This window comes from Camarhynchus parvulus, chromosome 4 (assembly GCF_901933205.1).
Source record: "Camarhynchus parvulus chromosome 4, STF_HiC, whole genome shotgun sequence".
NCBI lineage: Eukaryota > Metazoa > Chordata > Aves > Passeriformes > Thraupidae > Camarhynchus > Camarhynchus parvulus.
In genome coordinates, this window is record NC_044574.1 from 53,471,870 (window position 1) to 53,499,289 (window position 27,420).

The 27,420-nt window shown below is 44.4% G+C and overlaps 1 protein-coding gene across 1 annotated transcript in view; it reads left to right on the top strand.

Moving 5' to 3' along the window:
* GPRIN3 (GPRIN family member 3) overlaps positions 1–15,926 on the top strand; it is a 33,517-nt gene extending 17,591 nt beyond the window's left edge. The window contains 2 exon segments of the mRNA XM_030948179.1: positions 7,311–7,782; positions 7,784–15,926. Of these exon segments, the coding sequence (XP_030804039.1) occupies positions 7,403–7,782; positions 7,784–9,758 (2,355 nt within the window). The 5' untranslated portion in view covers positions 7,311–7,402 and the 3' untranslated portion in view covers positions 9,759–15,926.
* Positions 15,927–27,420: the final 11,494 nt, after the last annotated feature.

The following is a 27,420-nucleotide window of genomic DNA, read 5'->3' on the forward strand; positions in this document are numbered from 1 at the left end:
AGCTGAGTGGGAAGCAGAGGGCAGGATGATATGGGAGAAGAGTGTGGAGGGGATGGACATTCAGTCTCTCATCCAGCCCTCCTGTGGTTCCTTGCCATGCCACCTTCCTCTGATGATGTGTGACGCTCTCTGGAGAGATTCTAGAGGCTGCAGGTACATGAAGATCTGAGCTTCTCTTGGAAAAGGCTTTTAATCTGTGCGAAAGGAGTGATCTTTGAAGGCTCAAAACTTCGATGGCAGCAGATGATACCACAATTATTAATTTAAACTAGGATTTTCAATCTCCTTGCCAAATGTTGTCTTCTAGCCATCTTCTCGATACTGTATTTCCTATCACTTCTAAATACTGGTTTTTCTTGCTTTAAAGGGTTGGAGTGCAAGGCAAACCCATTTTCTCTCTGTAAATGTGGAAGAATTTTGCTAAACCATGTTCCACCTGTAAATCCATAAACACTTGATTCTTACTCCCATACAAGCAAGGTGCTCTCACAGCACACCCACAGCACATAGCAGCCTGTGGCCATGGCCAGAGGACAATGACATTTTCAGCAGGGGCAGCCCAGTTTTGGGGCTGAGTTGCATTGTAGCACTGCTAACAGTGCAGGGGCTCCTGCCAGGGCCCCTTCAGCAGGTGCCAGAGCTGGATGTGGGGGTTACTGCTTGTCTCCTGGCCAGGCCGAGATGGGTGCTGCCCACAGGGAACAGATGGGACACAGGCTGGAACATCCTGTCTCGTAGCAGAGCTGTATTTCCTTTTAGATGGACATCTTCCTAATTGTAGGGTAACTGCCAGCAGGACGTTAGAGCTGAATCATGGCTGGTCACCACACAGTTTTTATTCTCTGTGCCTGCCTATTAAAAGCTGATTGCAGATATCCTCACACATCTGTCCCTGAGTGGCTACTGAGGTACCCATGTGTCCCTGGACTATTTTAAAATGTTGGGGCAAGGTCCTGCTTAGGGCTCTTTGCAGGATGTACTTAAGGTTTGCCAGAAGCTGGGAGAAATGAAGGAAGGTACAAAGCAGTTTGCTTTGCTTTGTTTTAATTCCAGAGGCCATTGTACCATATGTAGGACTGGCTTTACAAATTTTCTCATCTGTAGGTTGTGGGCAGCAGGTTTTAGCTGAGCTTTGTCCCTCCAAAGTGGAGTTCCCATGCTCTGCACTCTGCAGAGTTAACCTCTATACCTGGCAGAGAGATGCAAGATGGGAGGAGTCAACAACCAGAAAAATGCATTTCTTCGGTGTGTACAAATATGCTAGATAAATCTTCAGTAGATGTCCGGTTGGTTGGCAGCCATCTCTTTTTGGCTGAAAATGTTAGTGCATCATGCCCTTGATTTTCACATGATTTTCCTCAGCTAACTACCATTACAAAGCAAGGACAAGCACTGAGCCTCTGTTTTTGTGTTTGGACTTACTTCCCATTTGTGCCTCTGCCATTTCCATTTTTCATTGTGTCATGACACCTTTCTAAGCAAACCTGATAGACGTTGCTGGTTATGTCAGCATCCAGGAGGAAGAGCTTTGAGATCTGGAGAGGAGTCCTGGCTGGATCTGGTTTCTCCTCAGGACTGTCCACGTGGCTCAGTTGGTAGTTCCAGCTGATTTGGTGTTGTGGTGTACGTGCAATCACCTACTTTGTGTGGCGGTACCAGCTGAGGGTTTCTCTGGGTCTGGACTGAAAGCACTTGAGGCAGTAATTCTGTTTGGACTCAAGTGTTTATTATTTCTTATCAGTAAAAGTCTCACTACTGTGAGTTGCAGCTTTTCATTAGAAGGCACAAAATGGCCAACAATCTCTTGTTACAAGGTCTTTTAAGACTAAACTATCCAATTAAGAACTGACACCTAGATTATTTCCCTTTTAACCCAATAACTGATCCCAAAGAGCTGCAATGCGGACTTTTCCAGCCAATTACAAAATGCCACCCAAACCCATGAAGAAGGAGGAAGAAGAAGTGTGAAGAAGAAACCCAGGACAATACCCTGTGCCCTCCATCTTGCTTCCATCCACAACATACTAAAAATCCCAAAACCTAAATTTCTCACCAAGTGATACACCTACACTACTCTCTTTAATCTATTCACACTTTGTGGATTCTAGTCTATCTTGAAGTCTAGGAAACTTTCTCCATGGATGAGGGTCAAAGTCAGGGCTCCCCTAGGGGTCAGGACGCCCCAGAGCAGACAGAGAAATATTCCCAGTGCCCTGGGTTTCCACAACTTTGCTTAATGTCTGCACAGAGGGTGCTGCAGCCCTGTGTGCTGAACATGTTGCTTCTGCTGTCCTGCTCTCTGCCTGCCTCTGGCACAGGTTTCTGCTTTGTCTGCAGGTCTGACCTGCAATAACATCTGCATTCCTGAGGTGTAGAAGGGGAACTGGGACTTGGAGCACCCTCTGCTTGAAATACCAGCCCTGTCTCTGGTAGGAATCACAGGTGTGCGGGGTGTCTGTGGGCATCCCCCACCACCTCTTCCCTCCCTGTCATCACAGGGAATAATTTGTCTCCTGTCAGCATCCCAAAACACACTGAAAGATGGAAGCTCTGCATCTTGCATCTTACCTCTTCAGGCAACCTCTTAGGTATTTTAATGAATGTGTCCTTGTTTTGTGCTGTCTTTCATTTGTAGTGCCAGTCTTTTTGATCCCACAGATAATTACGAGAAAATGGCCCATAAAGCAAATTTTTCAGAAACCCAGGATGACAAACACCCTTTGACATTGAAAAGAGGGTAAAAAACCCACGGGCTGCAGAATTAGAAGAATGTTTGTATATTTAAAATTTAAAGAAATGTGTTTTATTTTCTTTGTATTTAGTGGTCTGAGTTCAAGTGAGCCATTGTCTTTTTCCTCAGATCAGAAAATGAGAACAGAGACTGAATTCCCACTTCAGCAGATGTTTATCTCTGTTCTTAACTGATGTGGCTATATAATGATTTTTTTGGGATGATCTGAGAGATCTTGTAAGATTAGAGCTATTAAGAACAAGTGTTCAGCTCTTCCATTTGCAGAGACAAGGTTGAAGAGAGGGCTCAAAGAGTACGGGACTCAAGGAATGGAAAGGTGATGAGAATCCAGAATTGGGGATGAGGTGCTTGATTCATTTGGGAGCTGCTTTTTAGTTGGTTTTGTGGTTGAGGGTAGGTGGAGATGCTGGAAGTCTTATTTGTGCTTTTGCAGATTTTCAGATTTCTTCCAGAGAGAATGAAAGGCAGAATCTTATGTAGGAATTTCCTGAAAATTTATTGGTTTGTATTATGAAACATGCAGACTTTCTGGTTTTGTTGAGTTTCTCATAAGAAGCAAGACTTTAAAACAAACAAACAAAAAAAAACCTCTACTGTTTTTTTCAGTATTGTGGTACTTTTCTTGCTGCCTTTCATAACCCAAATACCATTTATTTAGCCTGTGTGTTATTTTGTTTTACCTAACACTCCATATTATGAAGCATTATACTGTTAACACTTGCAGTGTTGTTTTATATAATGGGGGTTGGTTATTACTGAAATAGATTGGAGTTTCTTTACATGGTCAGCATTGAGTTGCCTGGAAACTTCTTGGGATTTGAGGGGTTTTGGACTTTTTAACAGCACATGAAAAAGACCTACTCAGTTACAAGAATCTGTGAAGGTCTGCTGGCCACACAGGGACCCTCCCAGACCATTTAAGCCAAACACAGACTTTGCCAAAGTTAGAAACCTCTTGCTGCTAAAGGTCCAGAACAATTCTTTGTTGAGATGAGAATGACACAGTCAGGCAGGCTAATTTGATCTGCAAGAATAAGGATGAGAATTCTGTTGGTGTAGCAAATCTGTTCTTATTACTAAAAATTGATTTTGACCTTTGTAGAGATACTGATTTCACCTCCTGTTAAAAGAAAATTTTGGATGATTGCTCCACGTCTGGCACACAAGACTTGAAAAATTCATCAGCGATCTTAATTTGTTTTGACGTGTTTTTTGGCCTTCTACTGAGTTTTGTATTTCTGTTTTTCCTAAGTATTTGCTTGCAGGCAATGTTGTTTGTTTGTTTGAATCCTCAGTGTCTTGGCAGTTGAGTAGCGTTGCCCACAGGTCCCAACATTGTCCATCATTCCTGTATAACAGGACTCAAATAATAAAAATGAGACAATAATCATAAATTAGATTCCAATAATACAAATGCCTTTCCAATTCTGTAATCTCTAGGACTTCTTTGCTGCTCTCTTTCATAAGACTTTGCTTTTTTTCTGATTTTTATTAATTCTTAAGTTAGAATATTTTCTTAAGTTACCATGCTTTTTTAGGCTACTTCAGTGCCTTTGGCTCCTGTCATTAGGATGTTTTAGTGACAGTCTAGAAAATAATTCCTATGACTTTGACAAAAAAGTCTTTATAGAAACTTTATGCTCATTAACTAACTCATATGCAGAGTCATTCCAGGCAGAAGAATGACCCACCCTCCAACCCATATGCAAGGGTCAGGCAAAATGTCTGTACTGTGCTCAGTTTCCCACATCAGAGAAGAGGTTCAGGTGGGTTTTCTGGCGGAAATTTCTTCTGTTGATGTTGTATATCAAGGACTGGTAGCAAAATCTCTTTTAATTACCATATGAGGCAGACATTCAACTCTGTGTTTCAGGTGATTGTAGGAAAGAGCCACTAAACAGATATGGAGAATTCATGCAGAATTCAGGCCAGAACTAATTCATTTAATTGAAAATTTAGGAATGACTGCCCTATTGAGTGGGTATGAGTTAAAAGATAATGCTCCTGTATGCAGATTGCCATGCCCAGGTTTTGTATAGTGAAGAACCAAACAGATTTTCTTTGAAATCTTTATTTCTTCTGACTGTGTTTGCTGAGTAGTACATGTCATCCTAAAAATAGGGATTGATTTTGTTCCATTATTTGCTTTATTTTTCTTAAATAAAGTCTGTGTCTAAAATATAAGGGAAAAAGATATCTGACCTGCCCAGTTGTATGAACTGGTTTGGTTTGCAGAGATATTTGGAAAAGGATAGAAGAGAGTAACAAAATTTAGTCCAGTGGATACCCAAAGCCATCTGTTCCTCTCCTCGCAGCCCTTAGATGTTTATAGCACCACAGGGTGAACATGGAATGTGTGTCCTTCCTTCAGGAGTACATTGGCTGTCCTTAAAGTGAGAACAAAATGAAGGCAAGACAAGTGGGCAGCCATAGCCTTCCATTGGTTTGCAGCCTGGTGTACATACTCAGTACTTCCCAAAAAGCTTGGTGATCCTTAGCCCTCCTGGAAAGCCATCATGGGGTGATGCTGGGCTGCTGTCACAGAGTGCACCTGAGGAACTTGGGATCCTTCAGGGGCAGGATTACAGTTTCTCAGGGCTGGCTTAACCCAGGACCTTGTATCTCTGTGGTTGGACAGAGCCCAAAGAGGCAGTATAAAAGTAATAAATTTTTAATACCTGGAAGACAGAAAGCTTAATGAATAAGTAATAAGTTGCAGCACTTTCCTTTTCTTAGAAAAAAATAGACTGGCTGTATTTTTAAAAATTTTCCTTCATTGAGCATTTTTCTCCTGTTGCTCTTTTAAAGTATCCTAAGCTGATGAAATTTGGGATTGATTTTACACAAACTAAGGAAGTCATACCACTTCCATCCAGGCTGAGAAAAGGAGAGTAGAGATTTTTCTGGGGAGAAATTTTGTTGATTTTGCTAGTGGGTAGGGAGGGTCTGGAACAGCTGAGTGACAGCTCCACTGCTTCCAGCATCATCTCCCTAGTAATGTATCAAGGGAGATCCTGGGGCACACAAACAGGTACAGCAATGTTCTTGTCATCAGGTTAACACAACTTGAGTGTCTCCCAGGTCTCATACCTGTTTTGCAGGCAGCATAAGCTAGTGAAAGCTTTTTAAACAAGCACAGATGGCCTGAAGCTTAAAAGAGTGGAGTGGGATTTTATCCCTGGCCACCACCACTCTGCTGGGACATGGATCCCATCCTTGATCTCTAGCAGTGTCCAGGCTAAGCCCTTTGGAAAGCCAGCAAACACATTTGGACATCACCTCCAGTTTGAAGGGATGATTTCTCTGCAGTCCTGGCATGATTCCAACCTGGATTACTCTGTTCTACCTGCTTAAAATCCCTCCCCCACATTTCCCTGGGTATGGCATGAACCCCTCCTGTTCTGCAGTGCTGCAATGTTCCCCTTTCAATTTCATACCACTTACCTGTAAGTTGATTTCTAGGTCATCTGTACCCCTATTTGTTAATCAAGCTGGCTTCCTTGTAATTATTTCAAAGGCTCTCAATGTGACAGCAGTGAGTATGTGCACAGCCCTGGTGTGCAGTGTCACCATGATATTTTCTGAAAAATCCCTTCACCAGGATTTCTTCTCCTGGGAAGCTGGGAAGCTTCAGCTTCTCCCTGCTTTGCTGCTTTGGAATGTGATATGGAGAATTGTTTACCCAGCATGTGAATTGTCTTTAATTAATGACCAATCCCAGTCCAGCTGTGTTGGGACTCTGGTCAGTCACGGGTTTTTATTATTCGTTCCTTTCTAGCCTTCTGATGTATCCATTCTCTATCTTTAGTATAGTTCTACTATATAATTTATTTTAATATAATATAATACCATAAAATAATAAATCAGCCTTCTGAGAACATGGAGTCAAATTCTCATCTCTTACCTCTTCCTGGGGCCCTCACAACACCACAACAGTGCGCAGTACCTCCTCTTGGTTTCTATCTGCATCACCCAGCAGGTTGTGATCCCTCTGTATTCCTTTTACCAGTGAGGTTTTGGTTCATCCACATTAGTCTGAATTGATCTCTGCCCCCTGTGACCCTGTCCTTGTTGGTAGTGGAGCTAGAAAGGATATCCTTAAGAAGAAGGGGGAACTGGTGCTCACTGGAGATGTGGAATCCACTCAAACCTAAGGATCTGTTCTTCACGTAGGCATTTCCTTCCATGGGTGGCTTGCTAGAGAATGTTATCACAGGGATTTTATTTTGTGGCTCAAACTTCCATGCAAAGTCTGTACCTCTTCTTACATTTCATATTTCTTTTTTTTTCCTTCCTCTTGGCATGTCAATGTTTTCATTAATGTATCAACAGCACAGAAGCTCATGTTGCTTTATCCCTAGTATTGTTTTCTCCATCCTGACCTGAGAATTGGGAGGGCCTTGAAATCTGTGTCTTTTTTGTGACTTTCAGACAGAATTGGATGCTTCACTTCCCCCGCTGCCTGCAAGTATTTCTCCTCACACTGTAAAATCAATTAGTTATGGGTACTCTTTCTTGAATCTGACTGCTGCTAACACTGTGTTTGTTTCATTAACAGATTAGCTTCACAGGAAACCTGTTGTCAACAGCCTGCCCAGCGAGAAAACTCCAAGGAGAAGCTGAGGACAAACAACATCTTGAAGACAGTCCATGGGGACTGTACCAGACCCTCTGAGATCTGCCAAGCTTTCCCTGGTCTCAACTTCTGCAGAGGAGGAGCACCTGGGAGACCTGCAGCCTGCCAAGCACCAGCCCCAAGCCCCCAGTGGCGAGAGGGCCAGCAATGGTTTCCCTTGCGCGCCGTCCGGCTCAGCTGGGGTTTGCTTCTTCGACCTGACCTGCGCAGGTGCTGCCAGCACGCAGAGGTGTGAGCAGTGCCACACAGATGATGGCAGCCAGCAGGAAGCCTTTTCTCCCAGGCTGGCCAGCACAACTGCAGAGGGGCATCCTGCAGACGTAAAGCCTGCTGGTTGTTCCCAGCCAGCGGGCATCCCGGCAGTGCCAGCCCTTGCTGCTGCAGGAGCCCTCTCGGGGGCAAGGGCCAGAGATGATGCCAGCCCCCCAGAGCTCCCGGCAGTTTGTGCAAGGCAGCCAGGCCAAAACGAGCTCCCTGACACAAATAGACGACTCTGCCTTGAAACCTCAAGGAACTGATGATCAGCCAGCACTTGAAGTGTTAAATTATTCTTCCCCGGGTGATCCTGTCGGGGTTAATCAATTCTGTCATACTTCTCAGGCCAACCTTCTGCAAAGAGGGGAAGAAGACAGGGAGGCAGAGAAAAATGCTTCTGCTGAGTGTCAGTCAGCCTTGGCAGCAGGACAAACCGAAGCTGACCTGGGAAGAGACTCTCAGACCAGTCTGGAGGCAAAAGGTGGGACTGCAGCCACGCCACAGTCGCATCCCCCAGATAAAACTGAAGCGGTGCAGAGCAGCGAGGCACCAGCCCAGTCTGGCCACGGGAGTCCCCATCCTGTACATAACCTGGGCCCCATGCCTGGGAGTCCAAGCCCCACCCAGCTCTCCAAATTCAGAGAAACAGGTACAATGACAGCTCAGCCAGAGAGCAGCCCTTGTACTCAGGAAGCTGTGAGCAGGACGTGGCGGGATGCTGAGGTTCAGGCCGTGGCTACTGTGGAGAGCAAATCAGCTTCCACCAGTCCCAGCATCTTTGCTGCCTTCTTAAAAGGGAATCCTCCTCCAGAGGAGAAGGAAGAACTGCACATAATTTACCAAGGAGGTATGGGGCTGAGCCAGGCTGCACTTACTGACAGTTTATCCTCACAACAAAAGTCTCCATGTTCTCCTGGTATCACATCAAAATCGACTGTTGTGGCTGTGACTGCTTCAGCCCAAACCCAGCCTGGGGTCCCATCTGATGTGGCATCTCCAGTATCAGCAGATAACACGAAACCTGTTCTCCCCTGCTCCCCTGCAGCTGGTACCTCTCAAGGAACATCTGTGGGTAATGCTGAAATGAGCAGTGCAGCCTGTGATGTCAAGGATGATGCTCAGTTGCCAAAGGATGCTCCAGTCCCACCAAAGCCCATCCCAGCTGAGCAGCTTGGAGTTGACTCCAGTAATCAAACTCCATCACAGTCTGGGAGTGGTGTTGGTGAGCCAAGCACCACTTGCACTGATGCTGTCCCAGGAACCCAGAACAACGTGCAAGATCTCATCCCTCATGCAGGAAGCAGCCGGTCACCTTTACTCTCTGGCAAGGACAGTGAAGCCAAGCAGAAGGAGGTCCTGGGCAGCTCTGAGCAAAAGCCTGTGCAAAGCAAGGGTGGGAGTCAAGGGCAGGCCAGTCCTAATCAATCTGTGGTAAAACCAAAGGAAAAAAACTTGGTGGTGCTTGATCCTAAAGGAGGGCTGAGTGTTGGCAGCCAGCCTGCTGCTGTCCGTGCCAAGGTGTGCCCACAGGATGAGAGGGAGAGCAGAGGCCATGGAGACAGCGGCCAGTCTCAGGTGGCTGTTGGCCAGAACCTGCAGGCAGGACTGACACCCGAGCTGAGTGTGAGTCCTGCAAGTCTTGCCCCTCCCGTGGCAGCATCAGCAGCTCCCCAGCAGCAGGGCCTCCAGGCCAGGCAGTCCGGACACGATCTCCACACTGCAGTGATTCCTGCTTCCTCTCAGGCTGTGCCAAACCTGGGGGAAAACAAAAAGCATTCCACCCCAGCCATGGAGGCCAAAGTACACGTGAAGCAGTCCAAACACGTCAGGGATGTTGTTTGGGATGAGCAAGGAATGACGTGGGAGGTTTATGGTGCTTCCCTCGATCCAGAATCCCTGGGAATTGCCATCCAGAACCACTTACAGAGACAAATACGGGAACACGAGAAACTGATCCGGGCCCAGAACAGTCAGACCCGGAAATCCATTTCCTCAGATACATCCTCAAATAAAAAACTAAAAGGGAGGCAGCACAACGTGTTCCAGTCCATGCTGCAGAATTTTAGGCGTCCTAATTGCTGCGTCCGACCTGCTCCTTCCTCTGTGTTAGACTGACATGGTTTGCAGGGGTGCCTAAATACCTGTGGTGGTGGAGAGAATCCCTTCCCTCAAGTCCTGCTGTTTGGTTGTGTAATTGGGGTTGTGATGCAACAGTGGAAAATTATTTCCCTTTGTTTTCTGACTAGCCACATGCTCCATCCTGCCATTATTATTGTCACAGCTGGTGTATTTCCACATTATGCCCCAACCTTGACTGCTGTCAGATGAAAAGTTAGGCACTTAGCAAAAGCACAAATTTCAATTGCCACCTTGCTGCAGGGAGAGCAGCACCTTCTGATAAAGCAGGAAGCGGAGGGATTGTCAGAATTATGGGAATTTATTTATGTGCATTATGAGGTCTTACCTAAAGGGGTGGACTGAAGGAAGCTGAGGGAGGTGGAATTAAGGTTCAACAGCTGTAAAGACCTAATACAAGACAGCTTTCCTGGTTTGTAAGTTATCTGTGCTGAGGCAGTCCATGAACAGGCTATGGACATTGATCACTGAGCAGCCTCACTTTGCTGATACTGTGGGGCGCCGGTCTCAGTGAGCCCCAGAGAGCCCGGTCTTCCCCTCCTGTTGAAATGCAGAACCAGGCAAAGCATGAGGATCAAGACTGAAGGATTCTCTCTTTGGGAGAAGCTAAATCTGTGGGATGTTGATGGCCAGAAGGGGAGGTGTGAGAGAGATGCTGTTTGTCCCCTGCAGTGGCCACTCTTAAGGTGTGAGCCATCGAGAGCGCATCGGTAGATGGACCTGCACCCAGCAGGGCGGTGCCCACCCTTTCTCTGCTACTCCTGCCAAGTCTTTAAAAAGCAGGGAGCTGTTCTGCCTCCTCAGGTGGCATGGGCAGCCCCTGCTCCCAGCCTCCTGTGGCACTGAGCACCTCTGTTCTAAGTCACTCTTTAAAGTGATGTGGATTTTTCTTCTCTCTCCAGAGATGCACAGTAATGTTTTCCCATAGCAGCAGGCTTTCCTGTGCATTGGGGTCCATGAGCCTCTGTGTCCAGTGTGTTACACTGATGATTTTTTTTCCCTTTAAGTCCTTAGCCAACTCTACTGTTTTTTTCAGTATTTTGGTGCTTTTCTCGCTGCCTTTCAAAACCCAAATACCATTTATTTAGCCTATGTGTTATTTTGTTTTACCTAACACTCTATATTATGAACCATTATACTGTTAACTTGAAAAATTTGCAGCAGTACTGAAATCTTGAGACAATCTTTGCTGTATCTCTGAACTTAGTTATAGAAACTGCTAATAAAAGGTAGCTTAGTGACTGTTTCTCCAGAAGTATGATATACAATAATGTCTCAAATATATGTTGGTCTCATTTCTTAATAATATTTTTCCAACTTGGGAAATGTGTTTCCCAGTAGCTTTGTATTTTGTCCACTAGCATTCATTATGGGAGGCTGGGGAACTCCTGCAGTTTGTAGAAAATTTAGTTATCAATCCTGCAAAGCACTGATTATTTGGATATTGTAATCCTGCAGAGTACTAGAGTTAAATAGGAGATACTTTTAGTCCATTAAAGATTTTTCATGAATCATGATGATAATTTATTTCTGCCTCTAGTACCACACACCTGACTTGCTCTGTAGATCTTGCTCTTACAATTTACTCTAAATCTTACAGGTTTACACCATGTAAATGAGTATTAGTATTTTTTTTTTTTTTTTTTTTTTTTTTTTTTTTTGTGAAGTGAACCTGAAGTGGTCCCCAGTTATTTAGGAGGCCAGACTTCTTGAGTATATCAACTGCCAAACCTTCATAGTAGCTGTTTGGGGGCAGTTTTTCCCCAGCAGAAAAGTAAAATACTGTAAGATACAACATTTTAACCCAGTGCAATGAAAAGTGTTGTCCCTAAGCATAGTACTGGATTGACTTCTAGTTTTCCTCAGATATATACCAGGGGGCTTTATGTCACATCCTTGTTCAATTTCTGTATGTTATTTCAAGTCCTCTCCTACTTGTGGTGCTGAGTTTTTAATTCTGAAACACCACATTAGAGAGCATCTTCCCACCTCTACCTACCAGGAGGAAAGTCTCCAACCTTTTTTCTGTTAGTACTGCTGTTTCCACCCTCTTCCTAGCAGTGTCTGAGATCCGAGTTTCATGTGAAGTTCTGTGTGGGATTAATATTGACAGTATCATTAGGTCAGGTTAGTCAACAAGTTCAGTGTCTCTTCCCGCATTGTGTCTGTGTCAGCCCTGACAAGGTTCCCCGAGTTGCCTGCATTCTTGCTGTGTCCTGTCCAGGTCCAAGGCTCTGTGCTGCTCCTTTTTCCTCCCTTCTGCCCCTTCCCTTGCTAGCTGCTGCCCAGCCTGTCTTCCTGTGAAGCCGTGTCCCTTGGCTCAGCTCGTCCCCCTCTGCATTCCCCTTGCTGTAGCTGTGAGCCAGCTTATTCTGAACTGTCCCTTTACAAATATGCTCAGTCTGAATATGCAAATGGATTGTCCTATTTTTTTTTCTTCCAGAGGAGAATAAACAGCTATCACTCATTCACTGATTTCCATGAATTTTATCCTTTAGCGCCAGCTCTGCAAAATATTTCTAGGATATGGGTATGAGTTGCTTTATTGAGAGCAAACTAGGCTTGGCAATGAATGAGCAGGATGCTGGGGCAGCACTGGACTTACTGCTTCTTTGCAAGGAACGAGAGATCTCCCCTGGTTCCTTGCAGCTTCTTTCAGCTGTGAGTCTCCAGTAGCTGGTCCACCTCCCTTCCCCACCCCAAATGACCTTTCTTCTAGGAAAATTTCGCCAGTGCATTTGTACTGCAAAGCGCCGAAGTTCCTGAGTGGCTGCACCTGAACAACTTCATGGGCATAACTGAAACAAAATGTAGTGCTCAGCCTGTCTTCTGGGCAAATATGAGTGCAAAGATGCAAATTGTCCATGTCACTGTCTGGTGGCTGCAGAAGTCCTGCAGACGTGTGTTGGAAGCCAAGCAATAAAGTGCCAAAAGCCAACACATAAAAATGAGTCGATAAACACCAGCACATCTCGTGGAAAATATTTTAGGTTTTGACTGTGCCTTGCTAGGGCAGACTGTAGGCAACCTGCTATTTGACACTGGTGATTAGTGCTTCCTCCTGAATACAATGTCCAGGCGACAATGTGAATCCTCACTGTCGATACATCTTTCACCAACAGCAGAACAACCACGTTGGGGGTAGCAATTAGCAAATATTATGCATTTGAGAGTGCTTATAGCAGCCAAGAAAGGCTGTTCGTGGTGTCGTGTCAGTCTCAAAAATGAAAATGCACTTGGAGTAGTAATATGGCTGAGAGTGGGCGGAGATGATCCGTGTGCCATCCCCCCCATTCTTTTTCTCTGCCCAGTGACTCAGAATCATGTTGCATTAGTTGCATGGGCAGCAACCAAGGAAATCCACTTGGCCTAATAAAGGGAGGATTCAGAACAGAAAATCCTTTGTCATTCCCAAGAGCAAATATATATTTTAAAAAACCCCAAACCTGTGTTGCAACCTAGCCAGTTGAAATAACTCTTAAATTTTTAATTTTTTTTTGTTCCAAGTTGTTTTTGAACCATATTAATCAAAGCAGTGAATAAGAATGGAAGATTTACTTCTAGTTTCACTCAGGGGGCTTTCCACCATATGCCCCCTAGATCCAAAGATGAGAATAAGCATGTTTCAGTGTTGCCAATACAATACCTGAGCTGAAGGAATATTTTATTGCAGGCAATTTACAATATAGTCCTGGATTTCACATGAGGCTATGATATCCATCTGTGTGCACTTGGTTTGGATCTACTAGCTTTGTGTTGTTCGGGCATGAGTGCTGAAATTCTGCATCATTTCTGCTGACTTGGTTTGGACAAGAGTGGGGAAAGAGCTGAAGGGACAAGTAGGGCAATATCTGTCTTCTTCATTTCAGGAGAAGAAAACATTCTTTTGAATACAGAAGAAGAAACTGCTGAGAAACATGGGGAGGGAAGGACTAAAACAGAAGTAAAATAAAGTTGGTGTAGGTGCTTCACAATGAATTCCCATTCTTATATCTTTTTTACCCACTTGTTTTCTTACCTCATGTATTTTTCTATTTGTTGGCATCCCATGTCTTTTAGGAAAATGAATATTTCCAAAGGCTGTATATTTTGCTAGTATTTACAGATATATCCAAATAGGATTCAACAAAACCTCTAAGCAGTCCACCTGTTTGTTACTGCCATTAAAACATAAGAGCTTGTAAAATGCACTGTTTGAAGAAGTATATTGAAGAGATTCAAAAGTTGAATATATGCTCTTAAATAGCATTAGCTTTTCTCTTAAGTTTCATTACTGCGTTGAAGTGTTAAAGTTAGAGGTGGAAATCCAAATGACAATCAGTGTTGATGAGGAATTCAAATTGGCTGCTGCTGGTTTTCAGTTTGGAAACTTCATGGAATGTACCATACCAGTGTTTCATTAGTTAGCTCAGTATATGCAAGGTCTGTATGAAAGTACAAATTTTATTAACTTATTAACTCCATTATCTTGTTTTGTGTCTGTCCTTCCACACCTTTTAAAAATTAATGCAAAATGCTGCCACAACAGAGTAACTTTTGCACACAGCTTGTGGGAATGGCTGCTCTGAATGACAGACAACTGATTGTCAGACTCTGTGGGCTTAGAAAATTAAGGGCTGTGGTCGTTTCCCTAACTCCATGTTTCAGTACCCAATCTCTGCTTGTTTATTTTTTGGTGTCTCTGTGATGCCTGTATGAGTGGTCAGTATTTTCAGGTGTCCCAAAGACATGAAGGTAGATCCTCACCCAAATACTGCGCACTACGAAATATCTCTGGTGCCATTAGATGCTGTGGTGTGACCTGAAGGTCAGGTCCTGTAACTTGAACTGGCTTCAATATTCTTTTAGGGGCCTGAATTATCCCCCTTGAGTCACTGTAGGTGTTTAAAAGGAAGACTGAAGTATTACCGCTGAATTGAGCCAAACTGATTTTCTTTTTTTTTTTTTTTTATGCTGAGATATATTGTTTTTTCTGCTTTGTGTTTTTCTGAGTAGCTCATCCTTCCTAGAGTTTGTAGTGTGGATTTTGCATCAAATCCCAGCAAAGAAGATTTTGCAAAGTGAAACCTACTTTTCATCATTCAGGCTTCTTTAAAGAAAAGTGACGTTATTACTGAGCCAAATCACACAGAGAGGAAATATTTTTTCCTCTAGGAAAAATTCTGATGTAGGTAAGCTTATGTGTGTGTCCCTGTTTAAAAGGCAAGTACATGTGTGCAGGTCTCATGCATCACTCATGCTCTAATATGATTTTTTTCCCTTTGCCCTTCTGATTGAATGCTGGAGGCTTAGCATTTTCCACAACCTTGAGGCAAGTTTAAATCCTTCTCTTTCTTGGGTCTCTGAAAAGCAGACTGTGGGTGATAGGAAGCATCTGATCTCCTTGGGAACAGAATCACATGAACTAATCCCCATTTGAATATGAGACCTTAAGTTTTTGTTAGCTTTCTGCTAAGACTGACACTCCTTGGAGTAGAAATAAATTACAAATCTGCCTGCAACGTCTCCAGCAGTTATCTGCTGCAGAATATGAGTCGCTCAGATACTTCTCAGCAGCTCTGCTGTAAGAGGTGACCCTTCTGCTGGAGGATCCTCATGACACTTCCCTTAGCTCAGTTCACAGTCGATAGTTTCAAGTCCATCAGAAGCAAGTTTAGACACTGCCCTGAGGAATTTCCATAAAATGGAAGAGAACGGTTTGTGTGTTTGTGGCACATAAAATCACTGAGTCTAAGTTGTGAAGTAAAGGTCTCAGTGACACTGGAGAGTACTGGGAGTTTCTGCCCAGAATTAAAGGTAGGAAGTGTATCTGAACTTTTAATTTCAAAAACTATGGCCATGAGTCAGCCAGCATCAGAAGAAAACCAACTTGGAGGCTTCTAACAACAACTAATATTATTGTGGCTTTATTAATTTTATAGTTACACTGATTGAATGTGATGTACTGTACAAAATAAAACTAGTCTTAGGCTACCAGGTGTACCATGGCATTCATTTGAGACATACCAACAAAAGTTTGCATGTGAAAAGTCTTAAAGTGATACTAAAGCAATGTTACCCACCTGACTGAGTCCCTTAGGAATTTAATGTTTTGCTGTTTCACATCTGGTTTCCATGCTGAGTACAATAAAATGAGCACTGTCTTAATTATTCTGGGTCTCTGTTTGTAGGCTGACATGGGAAAAGAAAGGACTTTTAAGGGTGAACATTCTGCCAGAATTGATGGGTGTGTGTAGGTCAGAGCAGCCACGAAGGGCTTTCTGGATTCAGGCCTGAGATCTGGCACCTGGCAAAGCTCAGCGTGGTGGTGGAAGCTTCCACGTGCTGTCCCTGCCAGAGAAGAGACCTGTCTGCTTCCTTCTGTGTCAGTGCAGTGCCTTTGTGCAGCTGCTCATGAGCACAGGCTCTTCTGCACCAGCTGCTGCTCCCCCTTTGGCACCAATTCACTCAGCCTTTCAGCAGCCCCCTGCCACAGAACTGCACATTACTCACCCAGCACAGCCACCCCTGAGCCCAGGTGGAAAAGGCAGCGTTTTAACCCTGTGGTGTCACTGCTGTGGCAGATGGTCAACACCACCCACCAGCATGCCTGCACACCACACACAAATCCAAGAGCATCAGCATCACAGTAACTATTTTCAGCCCAAAAAAATGGGAAGTTTCTGTCTTATGGTACTAAAGATCATAAGACAACAGATCGTAGCAGTGTTTTGACACAGAGCTCTTGCAGATATGGTATATCCATGTACCTAGATATGGTATATCCATGTACCTATCTCTAGTAGGCATGAGGATCCCACCTTGGCACACACCTTCCTGTGATGAAAGGACAGGAGCAGAACAGTCTGAGATAATGCAGTTGCATGGTACCTCTGCTACCAGTGATGTTCTGTCTGCTCACCCTAAGCTGAAGACTATTCCCAAAAACAGTTGTTTGTATTTCTTTATTTGAGCCTTGTAGTTGCCAGGGTGCATCAACTAATTGCCCAGTCCTTTGGGCAATTGCAGAAGGTATTTTATTAATGAGCTTTGCTGGATTCCTTCTTGTATGGTTCAGGTTTCTGCATGCCACTGCCTGCCAAACATTAGTCCTCAAGCTGCCAGAGTGGGGTCCTTCCCTGTGGCAGCTTGGTTCATTCAGCTCTGTGCTGCATTTGTCAAGGTCTCTTAGTAGGGAGGAAAGCTGAGGTCTCCTTTTTGTACTTCATCCTTGTAGCCTTGCTGCAGTAAGGAAAAAGCCTAAAGATCCCTCACCCTGAGGGGACTGACCCAGCAGAAAAAGGACTGGTGCAGAAAATAAGCTACCATCCTATCAAACCAATGATGACCAGTGCACATTTTCTGGCTGATGCAGACTTTGTCATGTAACATGGCAGTTTCAGAGGGATGGTGCCTTCAAAAACAGAGAATAAGTCTGGCTTCTTGTGCAAACACCAACTGATTTACTGAGGATGTGAGCTTTCCAAACAGCCATGCTACATTCTGGGGTATCTGCTAGAGAATACCATGCCCTTAGGGATTCAAATGCCATCAAAATCACTCTGTGACAGGTGTTTCCACTCACAATAGCAGGATTGTGAGGGTAAAGAAGATTTCCTCAGCAAATTTCAAATTACTTGCTCCTATGAGAACCATAAAATGACTTGTTTGGCTAGCCAATGTTTTAAAATGTAGGCACTTAAATCTGCAACTGAGTGTTTAGAGAAATAAGATCTCAGTGGTGAGAAATGTAGGGTGCTCTTACCTCCTGTTAAAGTCAGGTCATGGAGACCTGTGGATGCTTGAAATGTTCAGAAAGCAAGCCACTGTTGATGAGACACCTCTATGCAGTGTGATAGTAGGTAACTCATTGTAGGCAGCTCTCAGTTGCAGTGACAGTCTGCAGACCACCAAGAGAAAGTTGCCAGCACAAATTAGGAAACGGTGATGGTATGGTGATTGGATGGATGTTAGCAGGACTAGGGAAATGATCACTGCCCTGAACTCAGTGCTGGTGAGAGTGCACCTTTAGCACTGTGTTCAGTTCTGGGCTTCTCATTTTAAAATGTCCATTGAGGTACTGGAGCATGGGAAAGGCAAGAAGGCTCATGAAAGATCTAGAGAACTCATGAGCAGCAGCTGAGGGAGCTCACATTGTTTTGTCAGGAGAAAAGGAGGTTCAGGAGGTACTTCATCCTCTACAACTCCCTTCATGAAAGGAGCCTGCAGTGAGGTGGGCACTGGTCTCTTCTGCAGTGTGAGGACCAGAGGAAATGGCTTTAAGCTGAGGCACAGGAGACTCAGATAAGATATCAGAAAAATCCTTTCCACTGTTCGGTGGTCAGGCAGTGGAATAGGTTGACCAGGGAGGTGGTGGAGCCGCCATCCCTGGAGGTGCTCAACAGGCATCTGGATGTGGTGCTGGGAGATGGTTTAGGAGTTACCATGGTAGTGTTGGGTGGATGGTTGGACCTGACGATCTTAAAGGAGTCTTCCAACCTCGATGATTCTGAAACTCTGTGGTATGCCCCATTGTTACTCATATTTCAGCAATGTTTGTAGGAGTGCTAGTGTCACAAAGCACATCTCTTTCTAAAGCATCCTTCACACTTACAATAGACAAATCAAGTGGGATCAGCTGCTTGGGAAAGCAGGTGCCAGCCTACAAAAGAATTTGACTTTGCTGTGCCATCTTAGTGATAGATTTTCTTTTTTTAAAAAGTTTTCTAATAGCCTGCTGTGGATTGCAGCACAAGGAAGGGATTTGGGTCATTCATGCTGAGGTTTTGCCTTAATTCCATAATTCTTTTTATTTCTTTTCCTAATTAGAAACCTGCTCATGGCAGTGTTTTTTCTCTCAATTTCCTTACATAACATCAGAAAGACATAAGTGAGCAGAGCAGTTAAAGACATTTTTCTCACGGGCTGGTGAAAAACACCCTGGCAGCTGGAGCACAACCACTGAGCACCCACCTTTCCCTTGGTGCCTGGTGGAGAATGGCTGGTGTGCAGGAATGTCTGCTGGCTTCTGCAAAGCCCCCACACCTGGGCTGAGCCAGGAACTGCTGGACTGTATCACCCTGGCCGTGAGAAGGAGGAGACACCAGGTCTGCCTGGGAACCAGCAGAGGTGAGGCCGTCCGTGAAGCTGCTCCTTCTGAGGTTTGGGAACTCCTCATGTTTCTTCCTTTCTTGTATCCCTTGCTTTTTCAAGGACAGCTACTGAGTTGCCAGTTAATGAGACAAATTACTTAGGTTTAATAAGTCTAAAGCTAGGGAAAAGCCTCTAGGGAGATACTGTCTCCATGCATTGGTAACTCACCCTACAGGGTAACTTACCCTACTCGAACTCCTGGGCTCCCCTTAGGTTTTGGACACTTTGAGTGCCTGCTCTGTAGGCAGAGGCTGGTGGAAAGGCTTTCCTTTTTTTTGGGCTGCAGGAGAGAAAAAATGGAGAATAAATAGGGCTGACACTTGCTCAGGTCGTATCCAAATATCTCCCTGCACCTGGTGTGACTTCTTCAGCTATTTAAAGGAGAAATGCTGGCTAAGAAATCAAAGATCTGTAGAGCAGTTTAAGTAGTTTAAGTAAGCCCCCTGTAATGAGTCCTACAAACCACATAAGGCAAATGCAAAATATGCTCTAATCTTGGTTCATTACATGAAATATCCTTTATTACAGGTTTATCTCTTTGCCTTCACTGACATAGTTCGGCACACTTACATATTTCCCTGCTGGGAAAGCCTTCCTGGTATTCACCCTAACTTTCCTGCTGTCCAGCTTATGCACTGACAGACTAGACCTCCTCCCTGCACTCATTTTAGAGAGGAATAATGCACTCACTGTAGCTGAAGCCCTCTGAAAGCACTCTCCTCTGCATTCTCACCTTGGGCTTTATTATCCTGGGAGCTGACAGTGCTGTCTCTCTATCCTCTCCCAAACTCAGGCACCTTTCCAGCTTGGCTCAGTTGATGATGAAGGACAGCTGAAGAGTGAAGTGGTTGCTTTTTCACTCTCATTTGCTCCTCACTTTTTGGACGTTGCTATGAGTGATACTGGCAGCTACCTTGCATTTCCTAATGTGCATTCCTGTGCTTTGGGGACATATTCCTGTGCTTTGGGGACATATCCTGACATCACTAAACTAAGTGCAACTACCTGGCTTTTCCTTCCTGGGCTGGATGTGAATAAGTAGCCTCTTCCCCATCTGTCACTCATCTCTCTGCCCTTGCAAAGCCAAAGCCAGGTTCTCTGGCCTGTTCCCTTTTGGTAGCACAGGTGGAGCACAAAGCAGTCCTATTTTTTTTCCACTGGATATTTCTCTGAGATGGCACACTTTCCAAATGCACAAAGCTGCAGTGACCATCTTATAATGTCCATTCCTTTGTTTTCAGAGAGAAAATCTGTGCCATTTCATTTGTGTATTTTCTTTCCAGCTTGCCTCAATACAGGCTGGAATAACTACTGCAAGCTAATTGATGGCACTGTAGAGAGAGCCTCCAAAATTGAAGGCAGTCCCTAAATGGTCTTAATTTCTGCTGAACTAGGAGCTGGAGCTTTTGTAGAACCTACCCCTGACAAAAGGATAGCTGTGGGCTATAGATACAGCTTCTTTTAATAGCTACACATATGGAGGTTGTGTCCAGCTTCAGCACAGCTGGTCATTTCTGTCTCCAGTGTGGGCTCAAATAGAAAATGGAAAAATAACTTCATTGAAACCTCCCTCTACTGGGGCACACTTGTCTCTTCTACTTGTCCAAGCAGATATAGAGTGGTGCAATGTACACACTGCTCTTTCCTGACAGTCTGCTCTGATCACACACTTTTCTATTATTGTGAGACATTCAATACCAGCCCCAGAAGAGCTTTCATACTTCTTTAACTTGTTTGGCAAGTTTTGCTTGAATAAATTATTTGAGTCTTTCAGTGCTGTGACCTATTTCCTTGAAAGGTCATCTACCCAACCAGCTCCCCAAAACTCCTACATTTCCTGATGCTTGGGGAAAAAAGAGGCTTGGTTTCAGTGTCCTTGCCTGAGAATGCAGCATGTACAACAAACAAGTGTAATTAGAAAGAAAACCTTAGTGCAGAGCTTTGCTTGGATAGTTAAGAGAAAAGTCTGTGGAAAAAGGAATAGGCTGGTTTAAATGCTCATTTTCCTAGGATGTTCCACACCTTTCCAGGGAGATGAGCTGTCTTTTGCAAAGGCATTTCAGCACTGCTAGAACAGTTCTGTTTGGCTTTCAAAAATCAAGTGATTGACATGTTTTCCAACATGCTGCAATGTGCATGAAAATGAACTATAGCTCATTAAAAGAAAAACATCTATTTCAATGAAAAGCCTCTGAGCAGCTTTCCTGTAAGATTGGTTTCCAACCAGTGGCCTTGGTAGGTTGGACTTTGCAAGGACAGTAAAAACGGAAGCTCCCATCTTTCCTCACCTTTGCAAACACCAGGCATATTGGTGATGTGCATTAAGCTCAGGAGGCAGTAGAGGCTCTGACAGGTGGGGAGAGAGCAGGGGCACAAGTGCTCTTCATTACTGGAGCTTGGTGAGCAGCATGAGATAGGAGCCATGAGCCTAAAGGCATTTGATGAAGATGCAGTGAGCTGTAGCAGACACTTGTATAACAGTGGGCTAAAGATCCCCTGCAGGAGAGATGGGGAAGCTTCCAGACAAGACTGTCTATGCTGCAGGTAAGGTACAACATGGAGTTCTTGCTTATGTGATGCCTTTATTTGAGGTTGGTTCAAAGGGCTGTGAAACTTTGTCAAGAGGAGAGGATGGAGGGTCTGAGTTGAGAGGAGGGACTTAGGTGTGGGATATTGTGCTACATGAAGTGTATGGTGTTATTAATGCATAACAATTAAAAAGTGCAGCTTTGGGGAGAAACTTTCATTCTCAGCATAGGAATAAGGTGGTTTGAGATGCTTGGCTGAATGTATGGTCTTGCTTTGCAAGCCAAGAGTAAGAACAGAAGGACAAAGATCTAAGGCTGCAGCAGTTGTGTCTGTGCCCCCACCAGCCAGGCCAGCCCAGGGAGTGCAAAGTGGCTCAAGTGTGTGGACTTACCAGAGAGGCACACAAAACTCTGTAAGACCAGGCTTTACCCCAGAAGTTTTACTGTTTCCCTCTCTTTTTCTTGCCATCAGACACAGCTGTAAAAAGAAGTAAGAAATCCCTGGTAGATTGCTTGTATTAGTTTTAATGGGAGAAGAATGTTGTGATTGAGGTTTGAGAAACAGAAAAGGCAGATGTACATTGATTGGGTCACTTCCTAGAGTATTAGAGAAATGTGACACAAAAGCTTTTTCCTGTATAAAAAGGTATTGTCAGCACTTTTTTTTTAGCATTAAAGCTCTAACAGAAGAACAAAAAGGTGCTCTGGTATTTTGGATGTTCTTGGCAAGATACATGGAATTGCCATGTATTTTAAATGAGATCTCTTTAAATAGAGCCGTTACTGAGTCCTCTGTCTCTCATCCTAGCCCTGCCTGCCTTGTTTACCAGGGACTGAGCACTGCCTGCAGGTATACAGAGCACACATCGATTTTAATGTCACACTAACACACTGCACACAAACACCACGACAGTTCCTGGCAGTGGCAGTACCAGCCATGCTGTCACATGGATATTTAACTCTATCTCCCTTTGGCATGCAGGGCCTGCAGTGGATCTGCCCTTGTAGGAGTCTGTGGGGGGATTCTAACAGGGTGGGGGGAAATGCGAGGTTTAGCTCTCCAAGCTGCAAAGATTGCCTGAATTGGTGCTTTCAGCATAATCGATGCGGCTGTATGCCTTAAACCTGCAGGTAGCTCTAAATCTTTTCTTGCAGTGCAAATTAGTATCTGACTGGAGAATCAATTTTAAAGCTCTAAAAGACTTTTGGCAATAATTGTGCACAGAACTGGGTCCTCCCCTGCTGTTAGCTATGGTGCTGCATAGAAAAGCCAGGAAGAGCGAAGGTCATTTTTTCCTTATTGTTTGTGCAAAAGGGTAAGCCTCTAAGCTTTGCTTCTAAGTGAAGCAAATCAAACCCTTTCCCCTCCTAACTTTTAATGAGCTGTCAAAGCATGACAGAATTCTAGAGGAAACAGCTGATCTTGGCAGGACTCTGCTTGCATTGCACTACAATTTATAGTAAAGAGGGCAACTGTGTTGGCCCAAGGTTTAGTTCTCACATGTCTCATTCCAGTGAGCAGTGCTGTCTCTGCCTGCTGAACCAGCAATGGAGGGGTTAGTTTCAGGACTGTGTCACCTTGTATGAATTCCCTTCAAAGTAGCCAACCTTTCAATTGTGGAGGCAATTTTAACTCTCACTTAGATGGCACTTGTTTGTAGGCTATTCCAAAGCCATTGGACATCTTGGGGACTACTGTGTAGGTAGATTTCAGCTCATGATTTATGCAAGATTTATGACCCCAGCATGGGTCTTCCAAGCCTTACTCTTAATGTCTGAGAGAGAGAGAGAGTTCCTAAACTTCTAATTATCTGCCGTGTTTAGAGAAAGTCTTTGCTTCTATGTCCCTTGTAACAGAGGGTGCAGGCATTTGCTCCTCTATTTTAAGAGAAGATTATTCTCCTAAGATGGGATGACAGCAGGGGAGCCAGAAAATGCTGCAGTCACACTGCAGGACGTTTTATAGCTTCTGTACTGAGCCCAAGCACTAAAACCCTATTCCCTTCAATGTAGGAAGTGCTCAGGTTTGGGTTTTTTAAAACCACCAGCTGTTCATCAAATCATGGCCTGGACAAGGTGCAATGTATGAGACAATGCTGGCTGTCAGATATCAAATAGTGTCAGAGGCAGAGTCCAGGAATATTCTTCAACAAAATCACCTGGGAGTGTTTCACACAAGACCAGTAAGTTCCAGCTCAGTCAACTGAATGCAGAAATTAGTTTGCATGTTTTTCTGGCATATATTAGGCAAACAATTTGTTCAGGTGTCTAGGACAGTGCTTTCTGGTGATTAAACCTACAGAAGACTTTCTTGTCACTGGGGTTTTCCATGTCTCAAAGGACACAATCTTGCAGAAAATAATTCCTTCCAGAAGCTGAGCTTGCTCACCTCCCACAGAGCTCAACAGGGAGCAAAGGCCTCCAGGCTGATCTCCAGTGAGTGGAGGCTGACAGCTTTGGCATCCCTTTGCTAAGTAGGCAAAATGAATGAATGGGGAACCTCTGCTGATTAAATGCATTAAATACTGGTGCTTCCTTGGAAGAATGTGTAAATCAATGCTTGTCTTTCAATTTGCCCAAGCAGCTTCCATACAAACCTGCAGTAGCATCACCCAGTGGCACCTCTCCGTGTCTGAGGCTGTGTGGGGACACTGCACAGTGTGTCCTCTGCAGAAGGGTGAATGAGGCACAGCCCAGGCTGCCCCCAAGCAGTTCATGCTTTGGTTACTCTTCAATGTCAGCTTACATTCCTGCCTGCATCGCTAGGAAAGGAGGTGGCCACGGCTTTTCTTGACAGAGGGCAAGGTTGGGGGAAGCCTGCTGGAGCAAATGTCCTGTTGCCTCCATGCTGGCCTTTGGGCCAAGCTGTCCCTTTGCAAGGTGGACACAGCCTGGCAGCTGGCCAGCAGCCAGCTCTGCCTGGGATTTTTGCCTTGCCTGAGAAACCACAGCTCCCTCCTGTCCAGGGAGTGATGTTTTGTTAATGTGGTGCTCTTCCTCAGATCACATGTGGGGGCTGTAGAGAATGAATTCCCTTTGGCTTTATCCTACCTCTACTTTCCCTTTTCAGTTAGAATTCCCTCTGCAAGTCTTATCTCTAGTTCTGCTCTTTAATCTTAACGGTTGATAAGACTAAAGAAATCCCTGGACTGTGGGCACTCCAGGAGAACCTTGGGCACCAGAGCACAGCAGCATTGCTCAGCAGGGAGATTCTTACCAGGAAACAAAATTAAGAGCTTTAATTCCCCTCTGAAAGGCAGAGAGAATCTGCATTTGCCTATTCTTCAGCATCCTATTTGGCTTTTAGTTCAGCCAGCCCCTGGACTGCAATTGGCAGTGCTCTGGACATTGCAATCGACTCGGACGACTGCCCTGGAATGTAATGAGACTGCAGTGCATTGAGAATAATAATTCACATCATACTCCTCAGCTGCACTGCATTGTCCTTTTCTATTAAAGGGCAGGGACTCTGGTTTATGCAGCTTCCTCTGAGGAGTCATATTAGGTCTGACTGAGTTGGATTTGAAAACAATAAAAAAGCATAGCTGGTAAACATATGTGGAAAAATCACCTCTTTCTTCCTGTTCTAATCAATGAGCTGTCTACAAATGCATCTGCAGCTTCTCATGTTGGCATTTAGTTGATTAAAGATTTGTGTCTGAATCAAACCCTAAGGGCCAGATTATCAGTTGGAATTAATGAACATAGTACTATTGACTCCAACAATGCCATCAGTCCTTTATAGCTGCTGATGAATTAACTTTGAATCTGAAAAACCCCATATACCTAAGGTCTGAATTTGACAGCTGTCCTGTGGATAGAGTGAGCTTTGTCCGTTTTGGAGGAGGTTAGGCAGACAACACTCTTACATCCTGAGGCTGAATTTAACTGAGCCTTTGTCAGAAATTCCGCATTCAGAGTTAACAAAGGTGAATTTATTGGCTATTTTTTCACCCCAAGTTATTTTGTTTCACTGTTCTGTTTTGCTACAGTCTTCCTGCAACTGCAGATTTGGAGAGGTGTAGGGAAATCACCCCAGGCTGTACAGTGCTTGGTTCAAAGGGGCTCTTTCCTCCTGAATGACCTTCTTGCTGTTACCTGAACACAGAGTCACTCACAAGAAGCTGTTCATGCCACCCTCTCCTGAAGTGCCCTTGATTTAGTTGGTCATTTGCTTGTCACAGTGTTTATATTCAGGAGTGACTGGGGGAGTTTCTTGTTTGCTGGATATGACTTTCACAAGCCCAGCTGGCAGAGCCAGAGCCTGTCTCCTGAGCTCCCTCTGGTTCCTGGAGTCTCTTGGGGGTTTCCTTCCTCAGCACATGCAGGGCCCAAAAACACTGCTGCCATGGGGTCCTGTTTCTTCCCCTCTGTTTTGGGAAAGGCTGCACTCTTACACACAGCCCTGATGGCAGTTTCGTGCCTGGTTAACACGTGCACTTCTCCGTGTAAACCCAGTCCAGCCATGAGGTCTCTACCAGGAAGGCACAGCAAACTCCTCATAGCTACCATGCATGGGGTTGCTAATAACACTGAACAGAAGGCTTGAGGTGTTGCTAATCACCATCAAATGACCTTTTCATCCCATTCCCATGAATGTGTATTGGGTTAATTTTTCAGCTGGCAGTTCACAGCTCTGGGTGAGCACATTACATCTCCAGCAGTGCTTTGAGGGCAGCTCATTCCCTTCACCACGTGTCATCAGGGGGTTAATTGCAGTGAAAGTCTATGGTAATGGGCATTTGACATTCCAGCTTTCATGGGTCCGTTCAAGCAGAGATGGTTTGGGAGGCAGAGAGCATCTGCAAATTCCAGCCTCTCTCTGAAGATGTGCCTGAGAGATAATGATGATCAATAGCACGATAGCTAATAACAGCCTGAGGCATCTGGACTGATAAGAAACAGCCCAGTTGTGGAGGCAGAGATGGCATTGCCTGTATAGTCACTTGAACAGGTGGAAGAATGGAGCAAACACTCAGTATTTACATCAGTGGGTCTTCTGTCTCTGTGAATGCAACATGACTGGGAGATGCTAAAGTTCCTGGTTTGTCCCCCGGTTATTTTTTACACCCGAGTTGAGATACAGGGAGTAATGGGCTCAATTAGCAGCCCTAAGCCCTGAGGGGATGAGTGCTCAGGGTCTGGGTGTTCAAGCAATTAGAGGACTGTGCATGTGGAAGCAAGAGAGCTCCTCATCAGGAGAAATTATCCTTGTTTCAAGGTCAAGCATTTCTTTGGCAGCTCTTCCAGTATCTCCTAGTTTCTCTCTTCTGATTTCTAAAGCTTCCTGTCTTTTACAGCAGATCTTAGCTTATTACAGGGGAAGTGCCCGACCGTGATGATTTGTGGAAGAGTATTTCATGGCTGAGCTATACTGCCACTCTGCAGTGGCATTACTTGATCATCAAACACTGCTTCATCGTCAGTGTCCATTTTTTACAGTTTGTTTCAATGACAAGGAAAAAGTGCATTGCTGCCTTAGCTCTAAGCAGTACCTTAAATTCTCCTTAAATTTACTATTAACTGCACCTTATGTTACATGTAGAAAATAATTAGATGAGTGAATGTAGGCTAGTTTGAGGCTTTAATAGCATATCTTTACGTCTTCAGATGTACTCAGATTTAGGGATTTTGGAGAAGAACAAAAGGAAGTCCAGCGAGTCATGGCAAGTCATTGCAGATCAGCTTTTTTATTATTTTTTTAAAGGACAAGCTGAGACTGTCTTTTTAGTGTTGGATTTAAAGCATAAGCTGTGAGGGGCTCCTCTGTACCATTCCCTGCAGGGAATTAATGTAGTTATTCCAGTGCTTTAATACCTAGTTTTGTTCCTATTTGCCAAATCTTTATAAAGAATACATGTCTTGCAGTGAAATTGTACTATGAAAATAGCAATTTGAAGGAGGGCATAAGTAACAGCAAGCCCATCATTTTCACTATGCTGAAACTGAGGTCTCGGACAACTGCATTTAGATTAGTTTGT